This window comes from Thalassophryne amazonica, chromosome 3 (assembly GCF_902500255.1).
Source record: "Thalassophryne amazonica chromosome 3, fThaAma1.1, whole genome shotgun sequence".
Lineage (NCBI taxonomy): Eukaryota > Metazoa > Chordata > Actinopteri > Batrachoidiformes > Batrachoididae > Thalassophryne > Thalassophryne amazonica.
In genome coordinates this window covers 58649023-58674148 of record NC_047105.1, presented here as the reverse complement: position 1 = coordinate 58674148, position 25126 = coordinate 58649023, and the positions used below count along the sequence as shown (strand labels likewise).

The following is a 25126-nucleotide window of genomic DNA, read 5'->3' as shown; positions in this document are numbered from 1 at the left end:
CAAAGTAAGATGCAATTTCCCTAAAGGTCCCTAACAGGGTTGGATGGCTGCAGAGAATGAAGTTACTTTAATAAAATCCATGTGATCCATCCATTAGTATAGATTAAATGTCCTCAAAGAGGATAATCCAAGTGTTATTGTGGCCCTTTAGTGTTCATATTTCACCTGCTGATAAGCATTATGAGAATTTAACACAAAACATAACATGATAGATTTTCTGTATGATTTACAGAAACAACCCCAAAATAGATATTTACGTATCTTCAGTACAAATAATCATATTGTGTGTGTGTGTGTGTGTGTGTGCGTGTGTGTGTGTGTTTTATATATATATATATATAAACTCCTAAAACCATGCCTGTAGTTGGAGGACCAAACCTGTAGGTTACTTAGAAATATCATTGTTTTATGTAAAGTTCTGTATATACTCTATGTGCTTTTGATTTGTGATTTCTGTAGTTGTTCGATTCTATGTTTGGCATATCGTTTCACATAGTTGCAATGTTGCAATGATCCATTTCATCACATTTAACTGTCATATCACTCTGTTAATAAATGTGCAATTGTTTTGGAGCTTTTGCAAACTGGAAACACAATACATTGTGTTCAAAGCTTCGTAGGAAATTATGAACATTTACACTGTAAAAACGTTCATTAAATATATCTTATTCAGTAAAATTCTTTATCTCCTACATTTCAAAAATGTCTCAACCAAACATGGCAATGAAAACTATTACTTTATATATCACCTAGAAAGACTCTTGTCATTTGATTGGCAGATCATATGTCATGTGAGCAGTCTGTGTCAGCCAGATCCTGTCAGGTCTCAGAAGCTTAGCAAATTGGGTCTGAGTTAGTACTTGGATGGTGGACCTCTTAGGAAGACCAGGGGCTGTGTGTGTTTCTCCAGGTGAAAGTGGAGTTGCATCAGGAAGGGCATCCAGTGTGAAACCTGTGCCAAATCCCAATGCGGATCTTTGCTAGGTCCGCTGTAGTGACCCTATGCAAACGGGAGGGGCTGAAAGAGCAGCATTATATGTCACGTGACATTCATTATTTGTTCCATTGTATGGGTGATGTCACTACCATGCATTTTGGTAGTATTTACTGTGCATTTTTGTCACATACATTTTGCTCTATTGCATGCCTTCATTAGCTTTATGTGAAAATGCTGCCATGATACGAGGAAGCTAAATCCAGCAGCCACAATGTTTGCCAGGGCATCTTTGGCAGTTGTTAGTTATTTCCCCCAGCTCTTTTATGTAAGATTCTGCCCCTTACCAAAAACCAATCCATTGTATTCCTCATTTTGAGTTTATTAAAGGTCATGTTAGAAACCAGGCCTGGGACCCCCACAGACAGTGTCCATCTTGTGAAAGCCCCGGAAATGAGTCATACAACACTTTTTATACCTGCAGGGCTGGGTAGGATTACTTTGAAATGTAATCCAAAAGTAATCAGATTACAAGTAATCCAAATGTATGTACATACATGTAATCCACATGTATTCTTTCGAAGTAATCCTACCCAACCTTGCTTGTGGGCATCACAGTAGGTGTGGTTTAGTCTCACATTTCTAATGTTACTGGCTCTCACCAACAGGGGAAGATCTCCCTGTTTCTGAAACTTGCACATATGATGGAAGTGAAACTTAACGCTCAGAAACTTCCAGACAAATAACACAGACAAACACTTGATAACTAACACAGAATAAGGAATTAACACAGATATTATCTAACATGTTATAGCACATGAAAAACTGGACAAGATCTTGCTGTGATTTTTTGCTGGTTTAAAGAAAGCAGACACGTATTTCCACACATGCTAAAACCACCTCAGCCTCTTTCTGCTCGGCGTTGTGTTGGTCAAGCTGCCTGTTGGCCAGAGTGAACCTTCTGGGTCCATGTGTCCACCACCCTTTCCTGAGAAGAAACATCTCTCATTTTAAGTAGAATATCAATAAAGTAAATAAAATGACGTATATCTGTTTAGGTGTCATATAAAACAAATGTTTTCTATTTGTGCAATGGAAAATATTTGCATAGAAATGTACTTACTATGGCACTCTTAAACATTCATCATCTGTATAATAATTGTGAATGTGATCTACCAGGTCAAGTGCACTCCCTCTGGTTTAGTCTTCATCTGAGACTTCAGTTCTTCAGTTTAATCTCTTAGAATGTGATTGGTCATAGGGAGCAGCTTCCTTTTTACTATAATGAAGCATCAGTTTGTGTGACATGAGTTCATATTAACGTGATGCAGTGTCGGCAATCTGAATGACCTGCAAAATAGTCCTTAGTATACTGAGTAAAGATGGGCCCAATCCATTTCAGTATCAGTACTGAATCCGATGTTGATATTTGTCATGTATCAGAGGGACTGCACCAAACCACTTACAAATCCAAGCCCTTGCCATATCAACAAATCAGTACATAACTTTGTTTCCGAATTGCCGGGGTAGTGAATATAAAAATAACCTTAACAATTCCAATAATGCTGCTGGCAAAAAGAATAATTTCTGTGATTTTTTTGATTAGCGGAAAGGTACATTTGTGCTGCACTCCGAGTTCCATTTTCAAAAGCGGTGCACACTGCGAGCTGCAGTCTTCTGCTTAAAAAGATGCTTAAGGTACCTTGACACTTGCACGCATTTAACTCCCGCACTGCCGCGCAATTCGTCATGCCAATGCGACCCGCTTTGTCCCGCTGGATGCTGCGATTTGTGCCGCTGGACGCTACGTTATATAAAATAAGTATTTCATAGTGGATTAATCATTTGCTCTCAGAACTTGGCTGATGAAATGACCTCTAGAGGAATTTTCTACAGCTGCAGCTATTCTCGTGCACTTCATGACATGGAGAATAATCTCAAAGGTAAGTATTTATAATGTTTACATTGTAATGGCTTGTTAAAACAGTTGCATTTGCATTCCTTCTTATGAGTATCTATAAAATTATGTGTATTATAGATTTAACATCTTGTCATAATCATTCAGATGAGCTGCGCTGTGATGGCAGTGCTGACGCAATGACTCGCAGTGACACACAGTGTTTTTTGTTTACACAATGTTCACGTGTAGTCATAGATTTTGAATATTTCAAAATTATTCCCCGATAATTTATCTGCACAACTTCAGCAAGATTACTACAAGAACCAGCATATTACACAAATAACACAATAAATCACAATCATTTACAATTATTTTTTTAGTTCTCTCAGAAGACATTGTGCTCCTGTTCCAGTGACAGAGTTATACCCATTCCTGACCACTGCGCTGAGTATTTTCACACACGCACAAAGTCTCTCTTGTTGTCTTCCCACAATTTTATTTCAGCAGTGGAGCCACATTATTTTCACTGCTCAAAGTGCACCAGGAAAGATTTACAATATAAAGAGAGCAGCAGAATCACTCAATTTACTTTTACTTGTGCAGACCTAGAAAAATTGGAGTGGCACTTTGTTCATGTTGTTCAGCCTGGCAGTTTTTCACTACACTCCGTGAACAGGGACTGTTCTTTCTATTTGCTTTTCATCACTGAAGCAGTTAAAGAACTTTCCAAAGTCTTTTAAAATCTCCATAGCCACTTTTCTCATCCACTCTTGAGGATCTCTGCAGGCCTTTTGGGTATTTACCTATCTAAAAAGTTGTCGGAGTGCGTTGCCAATGTTATGTCCTTACGTAAGTGGAGAGCATGCAGAAAGTTCCCCCTGTGGAGAACTACCATATTTTCTGGAGTAGAGGTTTTACCAGCATATAAATCACAGGTGTCCAAAAAAAAAAAAAGACCTCCTTTCTGTATGTCAAACTGACTTTTAACATTTCGCAGGGGGTGAGTATAAAAATGGACAGGAATCCAGTGTAGCACATGTGCAAAGCACAGTCTGTGCTGATACTTAAAGGACTTTTAAATAGGGATGTCCTAATCAGGGTTAGTTTTTTGTTTTGTTTTGTTATGTTTTTTTTTCTCCTGATCCCAGTCTGATTCATTTAATATTGAGTATCTGACGTGACAGCGTCCTGATCCATTACTTGTATTTTCCTCAATATTACACTTGCACACAGCAGAATGCAAGCATGTTGAAATCAATGCATTGTATGTGCTTGTCACTTCAGCACCTGTGCCATGCATTAAAAAAATACCTTCAATCGAAGCTGATCCTTAATGTTTTCATTCTTTTTAAAATAAAATAAGAAAACATATTTTTTGATATGAGTCAGTAATTCCACTTTGTTGCAGAATTGTAGTAGTAAAACTGGGACACCCAGTGTAATAGTGACTGCTGTAGCAGTTTATATGCCCACCAAATGTCGGTGTCAATGAAGCCCACCAAAAAATGAGGTGGGCTTCATAGATAATTGGCAAAGTTTCTGGGGAAAACCTGGTCTTGTTAGGAGAGACGGCATCCATCCCACTTTGGATGGAGCAGCTCTCATCTCTAGAAATCTGGCCAATTTTATTAAACCCTCCAAATCGTGACTATCCAGGGTTGGGACCAGGAAGCAGAGTTGTAGTCTTACACACCTCTCTGCAGCTTCTCTCCCCCTGCCATCCCCCAAATACCCCATCCCCATAGAGACGGTGCCTGCTCCCAGACCACCAATAACAAAAATCTATTTAAGCATAAAAATTCAAAAAGAAAAAATAATATAGCACCTTCAACTGCCTCACAGACTAAAACAGTTAAATGTGGTCTATTAAACATTAGGTCTCTCTCTTCTAAGTCCCTGTTAGTTAGTAAATGATATAATAATTGATCAACATATTGATTTATTCTGCCTTACAGAAACTTGGGTACAGCAGGATGATTATGTTAGTTTAAATGAGTCAATACCCCCGAGTCACACTAACTGTCAGAATGCTCGAAGCACGGGTCGAGGAGGAGGATTAGCAGCAGTCTTCCACTCCAGCTTATTAATTAATCACAGACCCAGACAGAGCTTTAATTCATTTGAAAGCTTGACTCTTAGTCTTGTCCATCCAAATTGGAAGTCTCAAAAACCAGTTTTATTTGTTATTATCTATCATCGACCTGGTTGTTACTGTGAGTCTCTCTGTGAATTTTCAGACCTTTTGTCTGACTTAGTGCTTAGCTCAGATAAGATAATTATAGTGGGTGATTTTAACATCCACATAGATGCTGAGACTGACAGCCTCAACACTGCATTTAATCTATTATTAGATTCAGTTGGCTTCACTCAAAATGTAAATGAGCCCATCCACCATTTTAATCGCACTTTAGATCATGTTCTGACATATGGCATAGAAATTGAAGACTTAACAGTATTCCCTGAAAAACCCCTGTTGTCTGATCATTTCTTAATAACATTTACATTTACTTTAATGGACTACCCAGCAGTGGGGAATAAGTTTCATTACAGTAGAAGTCTTTCTGAAAGCGCTGTAGCTAGGTTTAAGGATATGATTCCTTCTTTGTTATGTTCTCCAATGCCATATACCAACACAGTGCAGAGTAGCTACCTAAACTCTGTGAGTGAGATAGATTATCTCGTCAATAGCTTTACATCCTCATTGAGCACAACTTTGGATGCTGTAGCTCCTCTGAAAAAGAGAGCCTTAAATCAGAAATGCTTGACTCCGTGGTATAACCCACAAACTCGTAGCTTAAAGCAGATAACCCGTAAGCTGGAGAGGAAATGGCGTCTCACTAATTTAGAAGATCTTCATTTAGCCTGTTGCTCTATAAAAAAGCCCTCCGTAAAGCTAGGACATCTTACTATTCATCACTAATTGAAGAAAATAAGAACAACCCCAGGTTCCTTTTCAGCACTGTAGCCAGGCTGACAAAGAGTCAGAGCTCTGTTGAGCCGAGTATTCCTTTAACTTTAACTAGTAATAACTTCATGACTTTCTCTGCAAATACAATTTTAACTATTAGAGAAAAAAATATTCATAACCATCCCAAAGACATATCTTTATGTTTGGCTGCCTTCAGTAATGCTGGTATTTGGCTAGACTTGTTCTCTCCTATTGTTCTGTCTGAGTTATTTTCATTAGTTACTTCCTCCAAACCATCAACATGTCTGTTAGACCCCATTCCTACCAGGCTGCTCAAGGAAGCCCTACCATTAGTTAATGCTTCGATCTTAAATATGATCACTCTATCTTTATTAGTTGGCTATGTACCACAGGCTTTTAAGGTGGCAGTAATTAAACCATTACTTAAAAAGCCATCACTTGACCCAGCTATCTTAGCTAATTATAGGCCAATCTCCAACCTTCCTTTTCTCTCAAAAATTCTTGAAAGGGTAGTTGTAAAACAGCTAACTGATCATCTGCAGAGGAATGGTCTATTTGAAGAGTTTCAGTCAGGTTTCAGAATTCATCATAGTACAGAAGCAGCATTAGTGAAGGTTACAAATGATCTTCTTATGGCCTCAGACAGTGGACTCATCTCTGTGCTTGTCCTGTTAGACCTCAGTGCAGCTTTTGATACTGTTGACCATAAAATTTTATTACAGAGATTAGAGCATGCCATAGGTATTAAAGGCACTGCGCTGCAGTGGTTTGAATCATATTTATCTAATAGATTACAATTTGTTCAAGTAAATGGGGAGTCTTCTTCACAGACTAAGGTTAATTATGGAGTTCCACAAGGTTCTGTGCTAGGACCAATTTTATTCACTTTATACATGCTTCTCTTAGGCAGTATTATTAGACGGTATTGCTTAAATTTTCATTGCTACGCAGATGATACCCAGCTTTATCTATCCATGAAGCCAGAGGACACACACCAGTTAGTTAAACTGCAGGAATGTCTTTCAGACATAAAGACATGGATGACCTCTAATTTCCTGCTTTTAAATTCAGATAAAACTGAAGTTATTGTACTTGGCCCCACAAATCTTAGAAACATGGTGTCTAACCAGATCCTTACTCTGGATGGCATTATCCTGACCTCTAGTAATACTGTGAGAAATCTTGGAGTCATTTTTGATCAGGATATGTCCTTCAATGCGCATATTAAGCAAATATGTAGGACTGCTTTTTTGCATTTGCGCAATATCTCTAAAATTAGAAAGGTCTTGTCTCAGAGTGATGCTGAAAAGCTATCAGCTTATCAGGTTGTCCTAAAAGTTCCCTGAAAAGCCTTCAGTTAATTCAAAATGCTGCAGCTAGAGTGCTGACAGGGACTAGAAGGAGAGAGCATATTTCACCCATATTGGCTTCTCTTCATTGGCTCCCTGTTAATTCCAGAATAGAATTTAAAATTCTTCTTCTTACTTATAAGGTTTTGAATAATCAGGTCCCATCTTATCTTAGGGACCTCTTAGTACCATATCACCCCAATAGAGCGCTTCGCTGTCAGACTGCAGGCTTACTTGTAGTTCCTAGGGTTTGTAAGAGTAGAATGGGAGGCAGAGCCTTCAGCTTTCAGGCTCCTCTCCTGTGGAACCAGCTCCCAATTCGGATCAGGGAGACAGACACCCTCTCTACTTTTAAGATTAAGCTTAAAACTTTCCTTTTTGAAAAAGCTTATAGTTAGGGCTGGATCAGGTGACCCTGAACCATCCCTTAGTTATGCTGCTATAGACTTAGACTGCTGGGGGGTTTCCCATGATGCAGCCAGTGTTTCTTTTTATTCACCTCTTTTTGCTCTGTATGCACCACTCTGCTTTTAATCATTGGTGATTGATCTCTGCTCTCTTCCACAGCATGTCTTTTTCCTGATTCTCTCCCCTCAGCCTCAGTCCCAGCAGAAGACTGCCCGTCCCTGAGCCTGGTTCTGCTGGAGGTTTCTTCCTTTTAAAAGGGAGTTTTTCCTTCCCACTGGCGTCAAGTGCTTGCTCTTAGGGGGTCGTTTTGACCGTTGGGGTTTTTCTGTAATTATTGTATGGCTTTTGCCTTACAATATAAAGCGCCTTGGGGCAACTGTTTGTTGTGATTTGGCGCTATATAAATAAAATTGATTTGATTTGATATGTAGAAAATACATTCACCGTTATTATTATTATTATTATTATTATTATTACTATTATTATTATTATTATTATTACTGTTGTTGTTGTTGTATTTTTTAAAGTGTGTCTGTGCGAGGGGAGGGGGTGTTATGAACCTGTGCTTAGAATTAAACATAGGATGACAATGAGGAAAACCTAATTTATTTATTTATTTATTTTTGTGGAAATTACCACCTGATTGGCTGGAAGTAAGGCCAAAGAGAGTTGGTGTGTATTTGAAGCAATGCAAAAAAAAAAAAAAAAAAAAAGTTTTTCAAACTCTGCTGCCTGTTTTATCACCTTGTACTTATTAATCGGAGGAAAACCAATGTGCACCGCTGATCTGTATGAATAAAATAGGCTTGTTGAATATTTAAAGGATATTAAATTGCTTTTAAAACATGCACCTTAGCTCTATAGTGAAGCAGTCACCATAGGACTGTTCGGGACACTGATACCGTGCTTATAAAATGAAGCAAAGGGAATGTGGATATTTTTATGTAAGAACTTATATTTAATCAAGTTTTATTAAGCCAGTACAGTTACTAAAAAATGACTTTAAATTAAAAAGAAAAAAACAATGGATGGACAAATATGCAATTGACAACATATTGGATGTTATTTGATGCGGGTTTGGCAAAATAAATCATACAGTAAACATGGATTGCTGACCCATAGCGTTGGACACTACAGAGTCCTACAATACTGAGTCCAACGGCTTTTTAATTTGGGCTTTTGTGCATTGTTGTAGTGTATGTTTACTACTGGCATTTATTCTTTTATTATTGAAATTTATTTTCTTTAGTGTCTTCATTCCTGGGAAAGTCCTATATAAATAGTTAAAGTTATTAATCATCATGAATGCATGACATTTCACTGTACAAGTCACAGCACTGCCGAAAGTAGTTAAAAAATCTGATTTATACTGCAGAAAATATGGTAATGACATGAGGACATAATGATCTGAGGAACCAAGGCTGTTTATTGCACTGCACTACTGCTTTGTGCACTCTGGCCTATTTCTTTCCTCTCTGTGTGCTTTTATTTTATTATTATTAATAAAACTAGTGCAGTGCCTGTAGGAAGTTTGTATTGCTATAGAAAATTGGGAGCTTAAATAGATTTCTCATGGATGGTCGTATGAGGCTGTTTGAAGGAGGGATGTACAAAGAGATGTACTTATGTTATATTATTATTTGAACATGCTATTTCATATTGTTTTTAAAAAATCTGTTTTATTATCAATTTTCTGAAAATAAAAGGATTCCTATTAAGCAGGTTATTGGAAGAGAGTCAGACAAAAGTACACAGGATTTAAAATATTTCAAACAGTAAATCAGTAACCCACCTCCTGAACACAGTTTATTTAAACTTGAACTCCCAGCAAATATTAAAGGATTATTAATAAAGTGAGAGGTCTGTACTGGGAACAGTATGGACCGAGCATCAGCAAGGTCCGTGCGAAAAACACAGAGGTCTAATATCCCAGTACAGACTGAGCAAGCAAGGTAAATAATTTGTTTATTATATAGCTAATATAGATATAAACACACAAACTTACAGTATCACCTGAATATGCTGCTGGTGGTGTTGGGCTCCTTTGCTTTCTTCACCTCCACTAGCTTAACAGGTGGTTCGGTCGTTAGTTGATAAGCTTTCAATGTGTGTGTTTTTTCTAATGCTGTTTAAAAAATTTATGGAATATGTTCATGTCCGACTTGGTTTTTCTAATCGTGTTTTTAGCTTCCTGGTTTGTAACGAAAATATGCGTTGTAATCAGCCAATCAGAGCACACGTAACATCGCAGCCATAAAATAAAAGATTTTATTCAGCTTATGTACTTACTGAAATGTTGTACAAGTAGTCCGGCGAGCTCAACCTGTGGGCGCAAGCTATCCCACAATGCCAAAATAGCAGAGATGTCACTCCAACGAGAGCGGCACACTGAGCAGGGTGCTTCAGCAAGTCACACCATCTTGGAAGTACGAATGTTACAATGTTAATCAAAATAAAGGGTTTGAAAATTAATCCCAAACTTTTCATAATAAAGGATGCACATCATCATGCCGTGTCCAAGCCATACCCGAAAGCTGAGGTCGATCTGACAGATCTGTCAGAGAGATACGCGAGCCACATACCACACATAGACATTTCTTGATTTATAGATAGATTATTATTATAGTGTTACAGTATATTAAAAAAAGATTTGGTCATCAGAAAGTATTTTTCTAAAAATGTGTTCAATAAGGTAATTGTCTTAATGGGAGTAGTCTTACATTCATGCTAATACAATAGCTTAAAAAGGAATGTTCGAACAATGGGACATATCTGGGCTTGTCCAAGGAGGCACATGTAAAGTAGGTCTTTTGTTTGCATGCAATTTATGAAGTCTTGTTGCTCATCTCAGGTTCCTAAGGTCACCGTTACTTGTTTAAAACTCGAGAACATAAAGCATATTTAATGGGTAGTTTTTACAGTGTGTGTTCTTTGAATTATTTTTAACCTAATCATGCAACAGCTCCTTATACAGATGACTAATTCAGTTCCACCTCATAATGTTGCATGTTTTTGATTCCACATTCACACCTTCATCTCAATGCCACTTTTCTTGTGCTCGATACTTTTCAAAAATAAGCCTGCTTATCCTGTCAGGACCAACTCTGTTACCTTATATATCTATTAATTTATATGCATTTTAAACACCACTCGTCATTTTGCTCTATATATTGCAGTGTAAGCACTGTATGACCAATAGTTTTCTGAGTAGACATGAGTACGATCTCGCTGGAATCCTTCTCTCTGCTTGACTAACCACTCATCCCTCACCCTCATCCTTTTGTCTCAGAGAACGTAGGCCGCTTAGTCACACCTGCCAAAAAGCTTGAGGAAACAATTCGCCTGGCGGAGTTAGTCATAGAGGTCCTCCAGCAGAACCAAGAACACCACGCGGAGGTGAGTGAGAACCCTCTCCTCCTCAAAGCACCCTCCCTCTGTACTCTCACTCTTATCTCACTCCGCTCCACAGCAGGGAGTTAGTCTTATTATCTGTCTTCTGTAAACAAAGCTGCAAAGAGATTAATTAATTTAGGAAAGCTTTAATTGGTGTTTGACAGAGCATAGCCACGTGGAATCAGAGCGCCATGTTTGAGATTGCAAATTAGACAAAAAAAGTATAAAGTGTGCACTTCATAGTTCAGTGTTGCAGTACTGCTCAAAGTTTTGCTCATGTTCTATTTTAAGTAGTCTAGTAGGTAAAGTAAATTGAAGTCATGCTCATTAGTATTTAGACAGTGACAAAATTTTTGCATTTTGTCTCTTCATCACCAGTGGAGTTGAAATGAAGTTATCAAAATGTGACTGGCATGTATCGTTTTAGTTTTATTTCAAGGGGTTTAAGAAAAACTATTTCATTAACATTTCGAAATTATGACCATGTTTATAGCACAACCCGTGAAGTCTTCCTTTTGATATGAACTTGGAAACAATCTTTGAAACCGTTTTTTAAATACTCCAGTGCACTTTAGAGTCACTAATTTACAAAACTGACAAAGCTTTGTCAATATCCCCAGCCACACATTCTATCTATTATTAAATTCTAGTTGTGATTTCCCATTGGTTTGTATAAGTTATCTAGAATTTGCCCTTTTAGTGATGTCTTTGGGATGAAATTTTTGATCAGTTTGAAAATTTGACCCCAATCTCAAATCTGGTGCCAATAATGGCCGTAACTTCTGTATATAACAAGTTTGTTCAAGATTGACAAAGACAGATCCAGATGTTACTATGATGCTTCAAAACACTCCCCCATTTGCTGTTTGAGATGACACGGGAAGGAACAGGGCTCTGTGAAATAGCCCGATAAGACCACAGCTGTTCATTATTTTTAACAATTTATCCAACATCCATTAACCATCCATAACTTTGTCCAGTGATGTTTATGAAGATAGGCACCTCCAATAACCACCCAGCAGGTGGAAGTACATAAGGGTTATTACATTGACAAAACAATGTTGTTCTTCCAATCTTTCTGGTGTGCAAACACAAACTAACTCACTCAGCCATATTTTGGTCATCCAACTACCAGGACAGATAGTGATCCTTAGATTTAATCTGCCCAATTTGTGATGGTCCCTGAAAATGTAGAGACTGTGTATGCAAATGTCTGTAATTCCTAAATACAATGTTCTTGTGCAACACCTTGAATTAAAGCTAAAGGTCTGCATTACAAGCATGTTTTGATTATTTAATTCCAGCCCCATTGTGGTGGTGCTGACGTGACTGTATGTCTTTTTTGTCGCTATTAGAATATTAAACATATTCCATATTTTATTGTATTTGCTGTTATAAGCTGTGAGCTGGCAGGTTAGCATGATGAGCATATGTAGATCTGAAGGTGATCCAATGTGATCATAGAATTTAAGCAGATTTATTGTATCTTTCTGAATATGCTTGACAGGCGGCAGTCACGAGTTCTGGAGATCAATCGGTACAGTATTTTTATTTCTCTTCTTCTTCAGTTCTCATCCACGACCCTCCTGTATGGCATGTGCGCCACTATGGCAAGACGCACCTAAAATAAAGTCGTAACTACTGCAGCAGTGGGTGGGTTAGTAGCCAGAGCAGTGAGAGCAAAAGTGTTTGAGAATTCAAATCCAGGCACGGTAGCTTGCACAACATAATTGTGTTCATAAAGCATGTTCATCGAGCCATAAAGAGGTTTCCTTTCTCTCCAAGCATGCTGAACCAGTAAGTCCCCAAAGTCTGCTCCATGTGAACCTTTAAAGTTTGATCCACCACATACATTTGTTTCCCCTCCATTAAACAGTTGATTTCACACAGTCCACACTTGTTCCAGCATTACTTCCCAGCTTCTCCTCGTCTATCACTCTGCTGTCAATAAAATACATGCCTTAGAAATACAGTACATCACTTTTCTGTACATTTTCTTGTGTTCTCACTGTCATATGATTGGTGACTGTCCAGCAGGGAAAAGAGGTATGTAGTAAGGATGAATGAGAAACTCCCTCTGATGGTCTGTGCATGTGCAGTAAATCCACGTCTCTTACCCGTCAGCATCACTGCCTCCGGACTTGTCCGTTGACATGATTGCCTTGATAAAACTTTATCCTCTTTCCGGCTGAATGATGGCTCCGTTATAGAGCTCAGGGTCTTGTATGTGTCCCTTAGCAAAGGTTAGAGGCCCCGCTGCCTGTTGACCTTTGATCATTTCCCCCTTTCCCCCAACTGTTGGAATCCTTTACGGTCCTCCCCCCTACACAATAAGTCTGTCTCCTTGAATGTGATGGACAAGAGCTTTGTTTGCTGCCTGCCTTTATTAAAACACTAGAACTAAGAAGCATTCAATTATTGAAAGTAGGCAGGTAAGTAGACAGGTAAGTAAGATTCAGACTGACATTTTGGTAGTTAATCCAGACAAGAAAATAATTTATCACTAGTTGCATTAAAGTCTTTGTAATAAGTGTTAGTTAGCTTGTAATAAGGCATTTATTCATCCTTATAATGCTTACTAACATGATTAAGTATTAATAAGATTATAATTGTTAGTAACAGTGTCATAAACACATTCATTTATCTAATTTAGAATCCAGTAACTTCACAGAGAAACTAAAAGTGTTATTAATGCTATCATAAGCCATAAATCAATAATTAGTAAAGAAAATCACAGGTTTTCATAATGTTCTTATGTTGATTAAGAGTTAGTTAAATTGTTAATGGCTTTCTCAAAGATTCTTAGAATGTCTACATATGTACAAAAATGTTATGTTGTCATAAGTAATTAGAAGAAACTAAAAAAGATTTTTCTATAAATTGTTAACCCACTTCTCATGAGTGCTTATAAATGTCTAATTATGTATCAAAAACATTTATTCTGCTATCAAAACAACATAAGTACTCACAAGGGATTTATTAACATTTTAAGGTGCTTATAAATGTTTTTATCTACTACTATCATTAACAGTTATAAAAAACACAAAGAGTTTTGTTAACATTTTCAAGCCATCCATAAAGTGTTGCCATTTTTCTCATAGGTGTTTATAAATGTCTAATTATGTATGAAATTGTTATTATGCTATCATAAAAAAGTATAAGAAACTCACAAGGGGCTATTAACATTTTTAAGCAATCTATAAAGTTTTGTCCTTGCCTCAAGTGGAGGAGTTTAAGTATCTCGAGGTCTTGTGCACGAGTGAGGGACGGATGGAGCGTGAGATTGACAGACGGATCGGTGCAGCATCTGCAGTGATGCGGTCGCTGTATCGGACCGTCATGGTGAAGAGAGAGCTGAGTAGGGGGGCAAAGCTCTCGATTTACCGATCGATCTACATTCCGATCCTCACCTATGGTCATGAGATTTGGCTCATGACTGAAAGAACGAGATCGCAAGTACAAGCGGCCGAGATGAGTTTCCTCCGCAGGGTGGCTGGGCGCTCCCTTAGAGATAGGCTGAGGAGCTCGGTCACTCGGGAGGAGCTTGGAGTCGAGCCGCTGCTCCTCCACGTCAAAAGGAGCCAGTTGAGGTAGCTCGGGCATCTTTTCCGGATGCCCCTTGGACGCCTCGCTGCAGAGGTGTTCCGAACATGTCCCATTGGGAGGAGGCCCCGGGGAAGACCCAGGACACGCTGGACTGACTTCGTCTTTCGGCTGGCTTGGGAATGCCTTGGGGTTCCCCCAGAGGAGCTGGGGGAGGTGTGTGTGGATCGGGAGGTCTGGGCGGCTTTGCTTGAGCTGCTGCCCCCGCGACTTGACTCTGGATAAAGCTGAAGAAAATGGATGGATGGATAAACTGTTACCATGTTTCTCATTGGTGCTTATAAATGTTTAATTATGTACAAAAATACTTATGACATCAAACTAATAAACTGCTTTATTACTGTTATTAATGTTAATAACAGCTTTATTAACATTCTTAAACATCTGTAAACTTAACAGGTTTTTCAAAGGTACGTATAATTGTTTAATTATGTTTTAAAACATGTTTATTATACTGTTATTAATGCTTAGTCTTCTTAAGACATAATATTGTTAATAAGCATAAGGACTTAAAAGTACGTTAAATTACTAATTAACTAATGCTTATTACAAGGACCTTAATATAATGCTTTGCCATAATGGGTAACAAACAGCATGAGGCATAGATTGGAACGATTGTACTTCCTGTTTTATTGTTGAACCTGGCAACATGCTACTTTTGGATGATAAGCAAATAAGCTAAGCCAAGACTGTCAGCAAAGCAAATGCTGTCATGGGTGAGGACGTCCTGACTGTGCTAGAAAATTGTCAGCTGAATTTTCAGAGCCATACTTAATTAATTGGAACAGACATGGGAGATGGTGCGTGCTGCAGTCTTTGGCGTGCTGCGTCAAAGAGGGCAAAGTGCATGAGTCATATTCACATCTCATGGGTTATGGGTTTGTCAGTGATGTGAATGGTGGAGCCCTCGTGTCTGAGCTTGTGAGAAAAGCATGCAGGGAGCTCCACATGTGCATGAAGCAAAGCACATTTCTGCTAAATCTGTAAATGCTGTCATGAATATAACAAGGCACACACACACGACTCATAAAAACTGGCTTTACCAGCAATTCTGTCTGTACATCTGAATCAATAAGAGCTGAGGACTGTTTTATTCAGAGGACATGGGAATACTAACAGAGTACACAAATCCGACAGGTGTAATAATGGCAGACTGTTTGATAGGAAATGCACAGCAATAATCCACATAAAGCACGGGACAGCCACTCAGCATTCATCAACACAAACTACAACAGCACTCAGGACATACTTCCACTGGAACATTTGACATTTCAAACCTGAGACTTCTTCGGGTTTTATGAAAATGACTGTTAGTCAAATAGCCTGTCTCGTAGTCTTTATTTAAAAAACAAACAAACAAAAAACTGTTCTTTTCCCGTGATGCAGCTTCATTCAAAATGTGATTCTTGCTACATCCAATATTTTCACCAGTTCTTTCCCTTAATAAGTTGTAAATCATGTAATAAAATGACATCATTTTTTTAAATACTTGGTACCACTCCTTTCTGTACAGTTATCTTTTGTATATTTTAGTTTCTGTTCCAGTCCAGGCACTGATTTGGATGAAACTGGTAACCACTTTTTTCGTAATCTTGATAAAAATGTAACAAACCAATCAACAATTGCGAGTGGAAAAATTACATTCTTGGTGGAAGTAAAGAACATCCTCTAGTTCTGGCAAACACAAGGAAAATAATGCATAATGTGCATTCATGAAACACTGATTAAACCTGAATCCAGTGGTTGTACTGGATGAACTACAGATGTTATTTTGTCAATAGCTCTTCTTCACGTGCATCTTTCTCTTTCTGATGTCTCTCCAGGCTTTTGCATGGTGGACGGACCTCATGGTGGAGCATGCAGAAAACTTCCTGGCCCTCTACGCCATTGACATGGATGCCGCTCTGGAAATCCAGTCTCCTGAGAGCTGGGACAGCTTTCCTCTCTTCCAGCTGCTCAACGACTTTCTTCGAACAGACTGTAAGCTCCTGCTGCCTGCCTACTGTCATCACACATTTTAAAGCTGATCATATTTCATGCCTTTTATAAAAGATTATATTTTATTATTAATCCTTTGTACTCTGTTGAGAATAAGAGACATTATTCTAGTGGTACTTGTCTTCCTGGAAATATTGTAATGAAGTTATGTGCAATCTTGTATGTATGAGTTGTACCACTGGCAGTGGTACAGTGAGGTGTGTTGTCGAGATGAGGTTCCTTGCGTAACTGCGCATGCGTGCACTGAAAAAATTACTTGACAAGTTCACTTACACTCAACAAAAATATAAACACAACACTTTTGGTTTTTCTCCCATTTTGTATGAGATGAACTCAAAGATCTAAAACTTTTTCCACATACACAATATCACCATTTCCCTCAAATATTGTTCACAAACCAAGATGCTGATTAGACACCATGATTAGTGCACAGGTGTGCCTTAGACTGTCCACAATAAAAGGCCACTCTGAAAGGTGCAGTTTTGTTTTATTGGGGGGGGATACCAGTCAGTATCTGGTGTGACCACCATTTGCCTCATGCAGTGCAACACATCTCCTTCGCATAGAGTTGATCAGGTTGTCAATTGTGGCCTGTGGAATGTTGGTCCACTCCTCTTCAATGGCTGTGCGAAGTTGCTGGATATTGGCAGGAACTGGTACATGCTGTCGTATACGCCGGTCCAGAGCATCCCAAACATGCTCAATGCAAGAACTGGGACATTTTCAGCTTCCAAGAATTGTGTACAGATCCTTGCAACATGGGGCCGTGCATTATCCTGCTGCAACATGAGGTGATGTTCTTGGATGTATGGCACAACAGTGGGCCTCAGGATCTCGTCACGGTATCTCTGTGCATTCAAAATGCCATCAATAAAATGCACCTGTGTTCTTCGTCCATAACAGACGCCTGCCCATACCATAACCCCACCGCCACCATGGGCCACTCGATCCACAACATTGACATCAGAAAACCGCTCACCCACACGATGTCACACACGCTGTCTGCCATCTGCCCTGAACAGTGTGAACCGGGATTCATCCGTGAAGAGAACACCTCTCCAACGTGCCAAATGCCAGCGAATGTGAGCATTTGCCCACTCAAGTCGGTTACGACGACGAACTGGAGTCAGGTCGAGACCCCGATGAGGACGACGAGCATGCAGATGAGCTTCCCTGAGACGGTTTCTGACAGTTTGTGCAGAAATTCTTTGGTTATGCAAACCGATTGTTTCAGCAGCTGTCCGAGTGGCTGGTCTCAGACGATCTTGGAGGTGAACATGCTGGATGTGGAGGTCCTGGGCTGGTGTGGTTACACGTGGTCTGCGGTTGTGAGGCTGGTTGGATGTACTGCCAAATTCTCTGAAACGCCTTTGGAGACGGCTTATGGTAGAGAAATGAACATTCAATACACGAGCAACAGCTCTAGTTGACATTCCTGCTGTCAGCATGCCAATTGCACGCTCCCTCAAATCTTATGACATCTGTGGCATTATGCTGTGTGATAAAACTGCACCTTTCAGAGTGGCCTTTTATTGTGGGCAGTCTAAGGCACACCTGTGCACTAATCATGGTGTCTAATCAGCATCTTGATATGGCACACCTGTGAGGTGGGATGGATTATCTCAGCAAAGGAGAAGTGCTCACTATCACAGATTTAGACTGGTTTGTGAACAATATTTGAGGGAAATGGTGATATTGTGTATGTGGAAAAAGTTTTAGATCTTTGAGTTCATCTCATACAAAATGGGAGCAAAACCAAAAGTGTTGCGTTTATATTTTTGTTGAGTGTATTTTGATGGGCAAGTAAATGTATAAATTGTTCATCCGAACGTAGTGATGTATAAAATCTACTCACTATAAAACGATAAGTATTTTTAACCTGGAGTTAGCTTATTTCAACAGGCAAAATATACATATACATACATTTATGCTCCTAATGTAAAATACAGAAAATGTTTTACTTACTAGGCTATAAATACACTGTGAATTCTTCTCGGTGGTGGGTAGAGGAAAAAAAAAAAAAAAAATGCGCATGCGCAGTTGCACGTCGGGCGAGTTACATCATCTCCACATGTGCAGTTGCGCGAGGCACCTCATCTCGACGGGTGACGTCTTCAAGTCCGGGGTAGATCGATTTGCGCATGTGTGCGCATGCGCAGTAGCGCGACGCACCTCATCTCGACGGGACACCGGGGACAGTTCTGCTAATCCACTAACTGCTAATTAATGAAGCAAACGTTTTTGTTAGAAGATTAGCTTTTCAGATAATTTTGAAAACCATCAGCACACCACATAACTTCACTAAATTTAGCTCCGCTAACTTTTTTTTGCTGGCATAGTGAATCAAAATCATACATTTTAATACTTACCTGTTGCATGTTTTGCAGTAGTCAGACGGCTGTGAGCTCAGTCCTCCCTCACCAGAAGAGAGCAGAGCAAGCCAGCTGCTATTGCCCAAAAGGAAGGGGGAAAAAATAATGTCATTTACTCTCAACATGCAAAAGGACAGACAGTGTGGAGGAGACATAAAGTGCAACACACTTTTCACTCCTGGTTTTACTCATAAACCAGTAATTCCGGACAGTTTATTGATATTAACGATACCTCTCTCATTTTTACAGAGAGAAAATAGCACACATATGACATATGTTTTAAAAGAATGCGACAAATTCTGAAGGTTTGAGCTTTTAATGGACACATGTGCCAACATGTGGCATTATGGGAAATTCAAATGTCTCTTTCAATCACTCCCCCCTTGTCAAAATGCTTCAAACACTGCCATCTACTAGATGGGAGTGTGTACAGTGGCCCTTGTTGGTTGTGAATTACACTTCACAAACAGAATTTTCAGCTTTGCAAATGCCTTTTTTTTTTACAAATAAAAAAAATACATATTTCAAATACACATTTATTTGTAAAAAAAAACCAACACACACGTTACAGTAACTTGTATGTTGGTTTTTTATAAATAAATATCAACAAACTGTTTGGAATTAATTGTTTATGAGTAAAACCATGAGTGAAAAGTGTGTTGCGCTTCATGTCTCCTCCATGCTGTCTATCTTTTTGCATGTTGAAAGCAAACAACAAAGTAAATAACAGTCCTCTGACTACTCAAGACAGAAGCTCTGGCTTGTTGCAAACTTGAAATTGGCTTATCAGGAGCCGACAGTACTAAAGGTTAGTGGTTAGATGCAACTTCTGCTCAAATTTTTTACGGTTTATCGGTTCAGCGTTATAAAAGTTAACTTTTCAGTTAGTGGATTTGCAGTTATCGAAGCTAGCTTTTTGGTTAGCTGTGCCCACCACTAACCACTGGCTTCTCTCACTAGTCTCATTCTTGCACTTTCACTCTGTAAATGAAAATAGGAAAGTCTACACTTCCAAGCATATCTTGTATAATTGTAACTGTGTTGTAATGGTGTACATATATTGTCACTGTCCAAACACTTATGGACCAGACAGCATGTTAGCACTGAACCCTTGTGTGGTAGCATTGTCTAAATTCCACAGACAGGGAATTCTAAATTTATTAGCTCTTTGACCAACACCCTCAGTGACCACTGCCTTGATTGCCTTCGCATTTTGTACATTACAATATTGGTATGAGCGGCAACTAAGAGGTTTTGAGCCTGACCCAGATAACGTAGGGTGTGGTTCTACAACTTTTGCATTCTGAGAAACCAACATTTCTTAAGAATGTTTGAAGTTTTTTCTTTCTCAGACGTGAGACAACTCAGATGTACAGATTATTAATATGTTTTATCTGCATATAATGATGATGGATGTTTCTTCTGTATTTGCCGAAAGAAGGAATAAATAAATAAAAAAAAAAAAAAAGAATGTTTGAAGTTTTGACTCCCTGGGTGCAATGTACACATAATGATTTAAATGTGACTGCAGTGCCAGTTTATGGCCATAAAAAGTTCAAATGTTCACCACTGTAAATGTTAATGCCCCTTACTGGGTGTATTGAATCAGTAATATTTCACAACCCACTCTAGTTGCTGTGGGCACCCAGTAGGAGATATGAATCAAGATATTTGACTGCTTATTACTCCCTACTCCTTTATTTAGCCGATATGACGTTCGTATATCTTCCTCCATAATAATGGCATGTCTTAGCATTCCCTGTTGACATGTTAATTTTCTCAGTTCTACTGGATAAAACCTTTTGTGATTCATGTAAAAAATAAATAAATAAAACTCAATTACTCATGGAACCCAAGTCAAATCAAAGACAGTGTTGTGATTTATTTTTAGTAACCTCTAATGACCCACCTGCACTGTCTTCACAGCCCACACTTTGGGAATCACTGGTCTAAACTAAATAATTTGTATTGTCCAAGATATTTTGCATTTCATAACACCATAGTAAATATATGCATATAAAGGAAATGCCTTTTTTTTAAATGAAAGACATTTTTCTGTACTCATCAGCAGAGATGCTCATATTCTTCTGTCTTCATCTTTTTCACAGATCATCTGTGCAATGGAAAGTTCCACAAACACCTCCAGGATCTCTATGCTCCTCTGGTGGTTAGATATGTGGATCTGATGGAGTCTTCCATTGCACAGTCAATCCACAAGGGCTTTGAGCGTGAGTCCTGGGAGCCTGTAAAGTAAGTCTTTGTCTTTTTTGCTGAGCTGTGGGATGGTTTGAGACACAAAGCTTTGACTGCACACAGGCTGAGAATCTGGGAGAGCAGCAGTAATGTTCACTCAAGTTTCCTGCAGGTTCACTTTGAAATAACAAGCCAAGAGTGGGCTGAATAACCTATTTTATTCTTTGAAGGAAATAGGTTATTTCTTCTTAAAATAGCAGTAGTCGTCTTTGACTAATGTGTGTATCTTACCAATTTCTCTCTAACACATTGGGATCAGGGCAACAGCTAATATTTGTGTTCTTTTGTTTTGTGAACTAACCTTCATATTGTGTGCTTGGACATGTTGCCACAAACAAAAGTATTTTGTTGCTGTTCTGTTTTAATTTGTTTTGTTTTGTTTTGTGCCTTTCACACTTTTGCTTTTTCACTTTTATCTGCAAGAATTTTGTACAAGATTTATTACGGTAAAGGGATTGATAGGGATTCGTTTATCATGGTCTTTATTTGTGACTATTCCTTTGACTATATGTTGCATTTACTTTTCACTGCATTCAATTCAATACATGTGCACATTCTGAGTCCAGCCCTCTTTACTCTGTAGGTCTTTTTGTATAATCGGCGTCTTTGACAATTACTGTTGGTCTTCTTTATGTGTGCTTCATGTTTGATTTTGAATATTTTTTGTGTGTGTGCTACTTTTTATGACGGGTGTTACATTGCTTTCTGCAGCTCCCACACCACTGTTATGGATTCTTTTTTTCTTTTTGTCTGTCTTTTCTGCAGGAGTTTAACAAGTAATCTGCCCAATGTGAATCTACCAAATGTGAACCTCCAAATTCCCAAAGTACCAAATCTGCCAGTGCCAGTAGCAGGACTATCAGTTAACCTTCCACAAATGCCTAGCTTTTCTACCCCGTCATGGATGGCTGCTATATATGACTCTGAGTGTGTATTCAACAAGTTTACTTTAGAATTATTCAGCAAGCACACAATGCCTTGGTATGAAGATGTTTTCAAAAAGACAAAAAAAAAAGCCAAATTAGTATTATATGCCTGGAAAAAAATGAAATGTTGGGGAAATGAAGTAAAAAATTTAAATGCAAAGATCCCCATGTTGTATTGGCAGTTTTCTATGAATACTGCACATGTTCATGTTCATGCCAAAGGCGCTGTGAGTGATCTTAATGTAGATGAGGTTCTGCTTCTGAAGTACAAGGCTTTAAACACTCATTTGTCTCAACATGCATGCTGTTGAGCTGAGGTACGGAGATACACACCAAACCTCAAACTACTGCTGAGAGGCCATTTGGGGATTTGCTGTGCAGAATGTACACAATAAACCAAATTTGAAACATTTGGAATAATAAAAGTCAAGATGCATCTCCGCAGAGTTGTTGTCCATAGACATTTGCTTTAGTGAATATTGTTTTGTTTAGTCTAGATGGTAGTGTACACGCTGTAGGTTCATCTCTAACCTAAATCGCCTGTTGGTAGCCTGATTGGGAGGGTACACAGGGGGTTGGATGGGAGATGATTCGATGGAGAGGCTGGACAGCTGGTGTTTAGACTCCTGTCTCTTCATTTTATCATGCCCCTTTAGACTCCATGTTTTCCAGTACTTTCCCAATGAGCTCTACTCAGGGTGCATAAATGGTCTGCATGACTTCCTCTTCCAGGGGCCCCACTAGCCTGGGGATGTGGATGTTGAGAGGGGGCCTGTGATCGGGGAAATCAATTTGGCCAGTTTGATTCTGGAAGCATAATTGCCATTCCACATGCCCTCCCTCATGTCTCCATTCTGTTTCTTTGTCTTGACCCAGTGTGATAGATGCTTTATCTGCAGTGACTTACCTGCATGTGGCCACTTCACATCCCAGTCAATAATCATATATCTATGGCATGGTTATTGATTTGCTACAGTAAACCTTGCCCCTTTCTTTTCACTCCATACACTGACTGTCCCCTAAAAAAATCAAAGTGCCACAGATATTTGGACAGACCAGTCAGTATATGGTAAGAGCAACACTAACTGTGTTTGTGTGTAGAGGAAGAGCACCCTCCTCTGCACCTGCACCACCTCTAGCCCTGAAACTCACTATTCCCACCGTTAAGCCCCTCTCTCCAGCAGGGTGACCTCTGTTTTCTGACCTGTGTGTGTCTTTGGGTTGGGTTGGCAGTAATGGTTCTGGGACGACAGAAGATCTCTTCTGGAAGCTTGATGCCCTCCAGACTTTCATCAGGGACCTGCACTGGCCTGAAGAGGAGTTTGCCAAACACTTAGAGAGCCGTATCAAGCTAATGTCAAGCAACATGATTGAGAGCTGCGTCAAACGGTGCGTTTGTGCACGTTGCATACACAAAGCATAAATTTCCAATAGTTGGATGCTCGGCATATCTTTGGTCCCAGTGCAATAGTGAAGACAAATTACAGTGAATGCACCTTCATCCACTGATGGGATTTAAAACTACAGTATATATGATGAAGACAAAATTTGTTTATCTGGAACTGAAGCTGCATAGTTCATTATGACAGCTATTTAGCACTTTGACAACAAATTTGCAAACGCCTTATCAAAAACAAAAATATCAAAGATCTTATGAGTCTGGTTTAGTGTAGTTGACTACAATTCAATGATTATTAAAAAAAAAAAATCAGAAACAAAAATACAAAGACCATCTGTCTCATCTTCCAACTGTATCTTAGCCATGATGAAAATATGAAAGAGAACCAAAAAAACGCATCAAGAGTTTTGTTAAGATTGTTTATCTGCCATCGCTTTTCTTGCCAAATCAACATATGGAAAATAGAGCCAATTAATCTCGTTTGATTAAAAAAATAAATATAATAAAATCATTTAACAATTTAGCAACATATTTACAAAGATGGATACTGAGACAGATTACAAAATGCTGGGTATTAAGCAGATGCAAAAACGTATTGAATTAGAACTATCTCTGCCTCATGTGCATAATCCGACTGACACTACATCTGTTGCAAACTGACTTATATTGTTTGCCTGATCTGCCCATGTAAGTGCTAAAATAACCATATTTGGGAAGAAAATTAGACTGCAGATAGTCATATATTCATGTCATTTGGATTTTTGTACAGCTGTGGTCCACTTGATGAGTTGTCTTTTACTTGTTTGGCCCGCACTGTTGGAAGGGTCATGCAACCATTCTGCTTGAAGTAGAGCCGGAAAAATGTTTAATGTTTTATTTATGGTTTAAAAATAAGCTGAGGGATGTTAATAAAATGTAAATGTGCGAGCACTTGTTCAAAGAATGACACGACAGACAAAAGCTGTAGTTTTATGAGAAGTCTGTTGATCCCTCTCACCTTGTGTTTCATGCGATCTCCATCCCTTTCATGCTCTCGTCTCTTCGTGCCTCGCTATGTTTCTGTAACACAGCCCACATGGAGCCTTTTCTGGCTGTTTGGTCACATATTTCTCCTCATGTATTCACAATAAGCGTTTCTCTAATTGAAACCCGGCACTGCACCAATTAATTCCAGCCATTATATTTCACAATAAGTATATAAAATAACAGACAACATCTTTGGGAAAAGCTTTACGGAACGTGTGGTTTGAATTATTTTGCCCCGTGTCTTGGGCTTTTGTGCAAGTGGGAACAGTGTGTTAAACTGCAACCAGCCACTAGGGAGCAGTGGAGTCACATTGGCTTTGGTTAGGAGGAGCAATTGTGCTCCTAAGTTGGAGTCATTTTTTTTTTTTTTTTGTGGACTGTGAGACAACGTAAGAGAAGCCATAATGTTTAGAAGCACTTTGTTTCTTCACAGCACATGAGTTCTGTTCAAATAATAGCAGTATGTTTTAAAGGTGAGTAAAGCTCAAAATCCTTATAATAGCTTTTATTTCCACACACAGAAATGCATTGGGAACACTAGACATTCTGTTCCAAATCAAAACATGAAGACAAACTTATCAAATTTGTTATTACTTTACAAAAAGTGAAGAAAAAGGAATATTAGGCCGTTCACGA

The 25126-nt window shown here is 38.8% G+C and overlaps 1 protein-coding gene across 19 annotated transcripts in view; it reads left to right on the top strand.

Annotated features, from left to right (window-relative positions):
* The window catches only part of cadpsb (Ca2+-dependent activator protein for secretion b), a 262642-nt gene that overhangs the window by 213897 nt on the left and 23619 nt on the right, over nt 1–25126 (top strand). For 6 of the 19 annotated variants that reach the window (XM_034166394.1, XM_034166396.1, XM_034166401.1 and 3 more), the window contains 7 exons: nt 10810–10916; nt 12421–12450; nt 12948–12959; nt 16340–16496; nt 20995–21136; nt 21905–22066; nt 23299–23454. In XM_034166394.1, the coding sequence (XP_034022285.1) occupies nt 10810–10916; nt 12421–12450; nt 12948–12959; nt 16340–16496; nt 20995–21136; nt 21905–22066; nt 23299–23454 (766 nt within the window). The remainder of the gene's footprint in view (nt 1–10809; nt 10917–12420; nt 12451–12947; nt 12960–16339; nt 16497–20994; nt 21137–21904; nt 22067–23298; nt 23455–25126) is intronic. The other 13 variants (XM_034166400.1, XM_034166403.1, XM_034166404.1 and 10 more) reach the window with 5 other exon arrangements.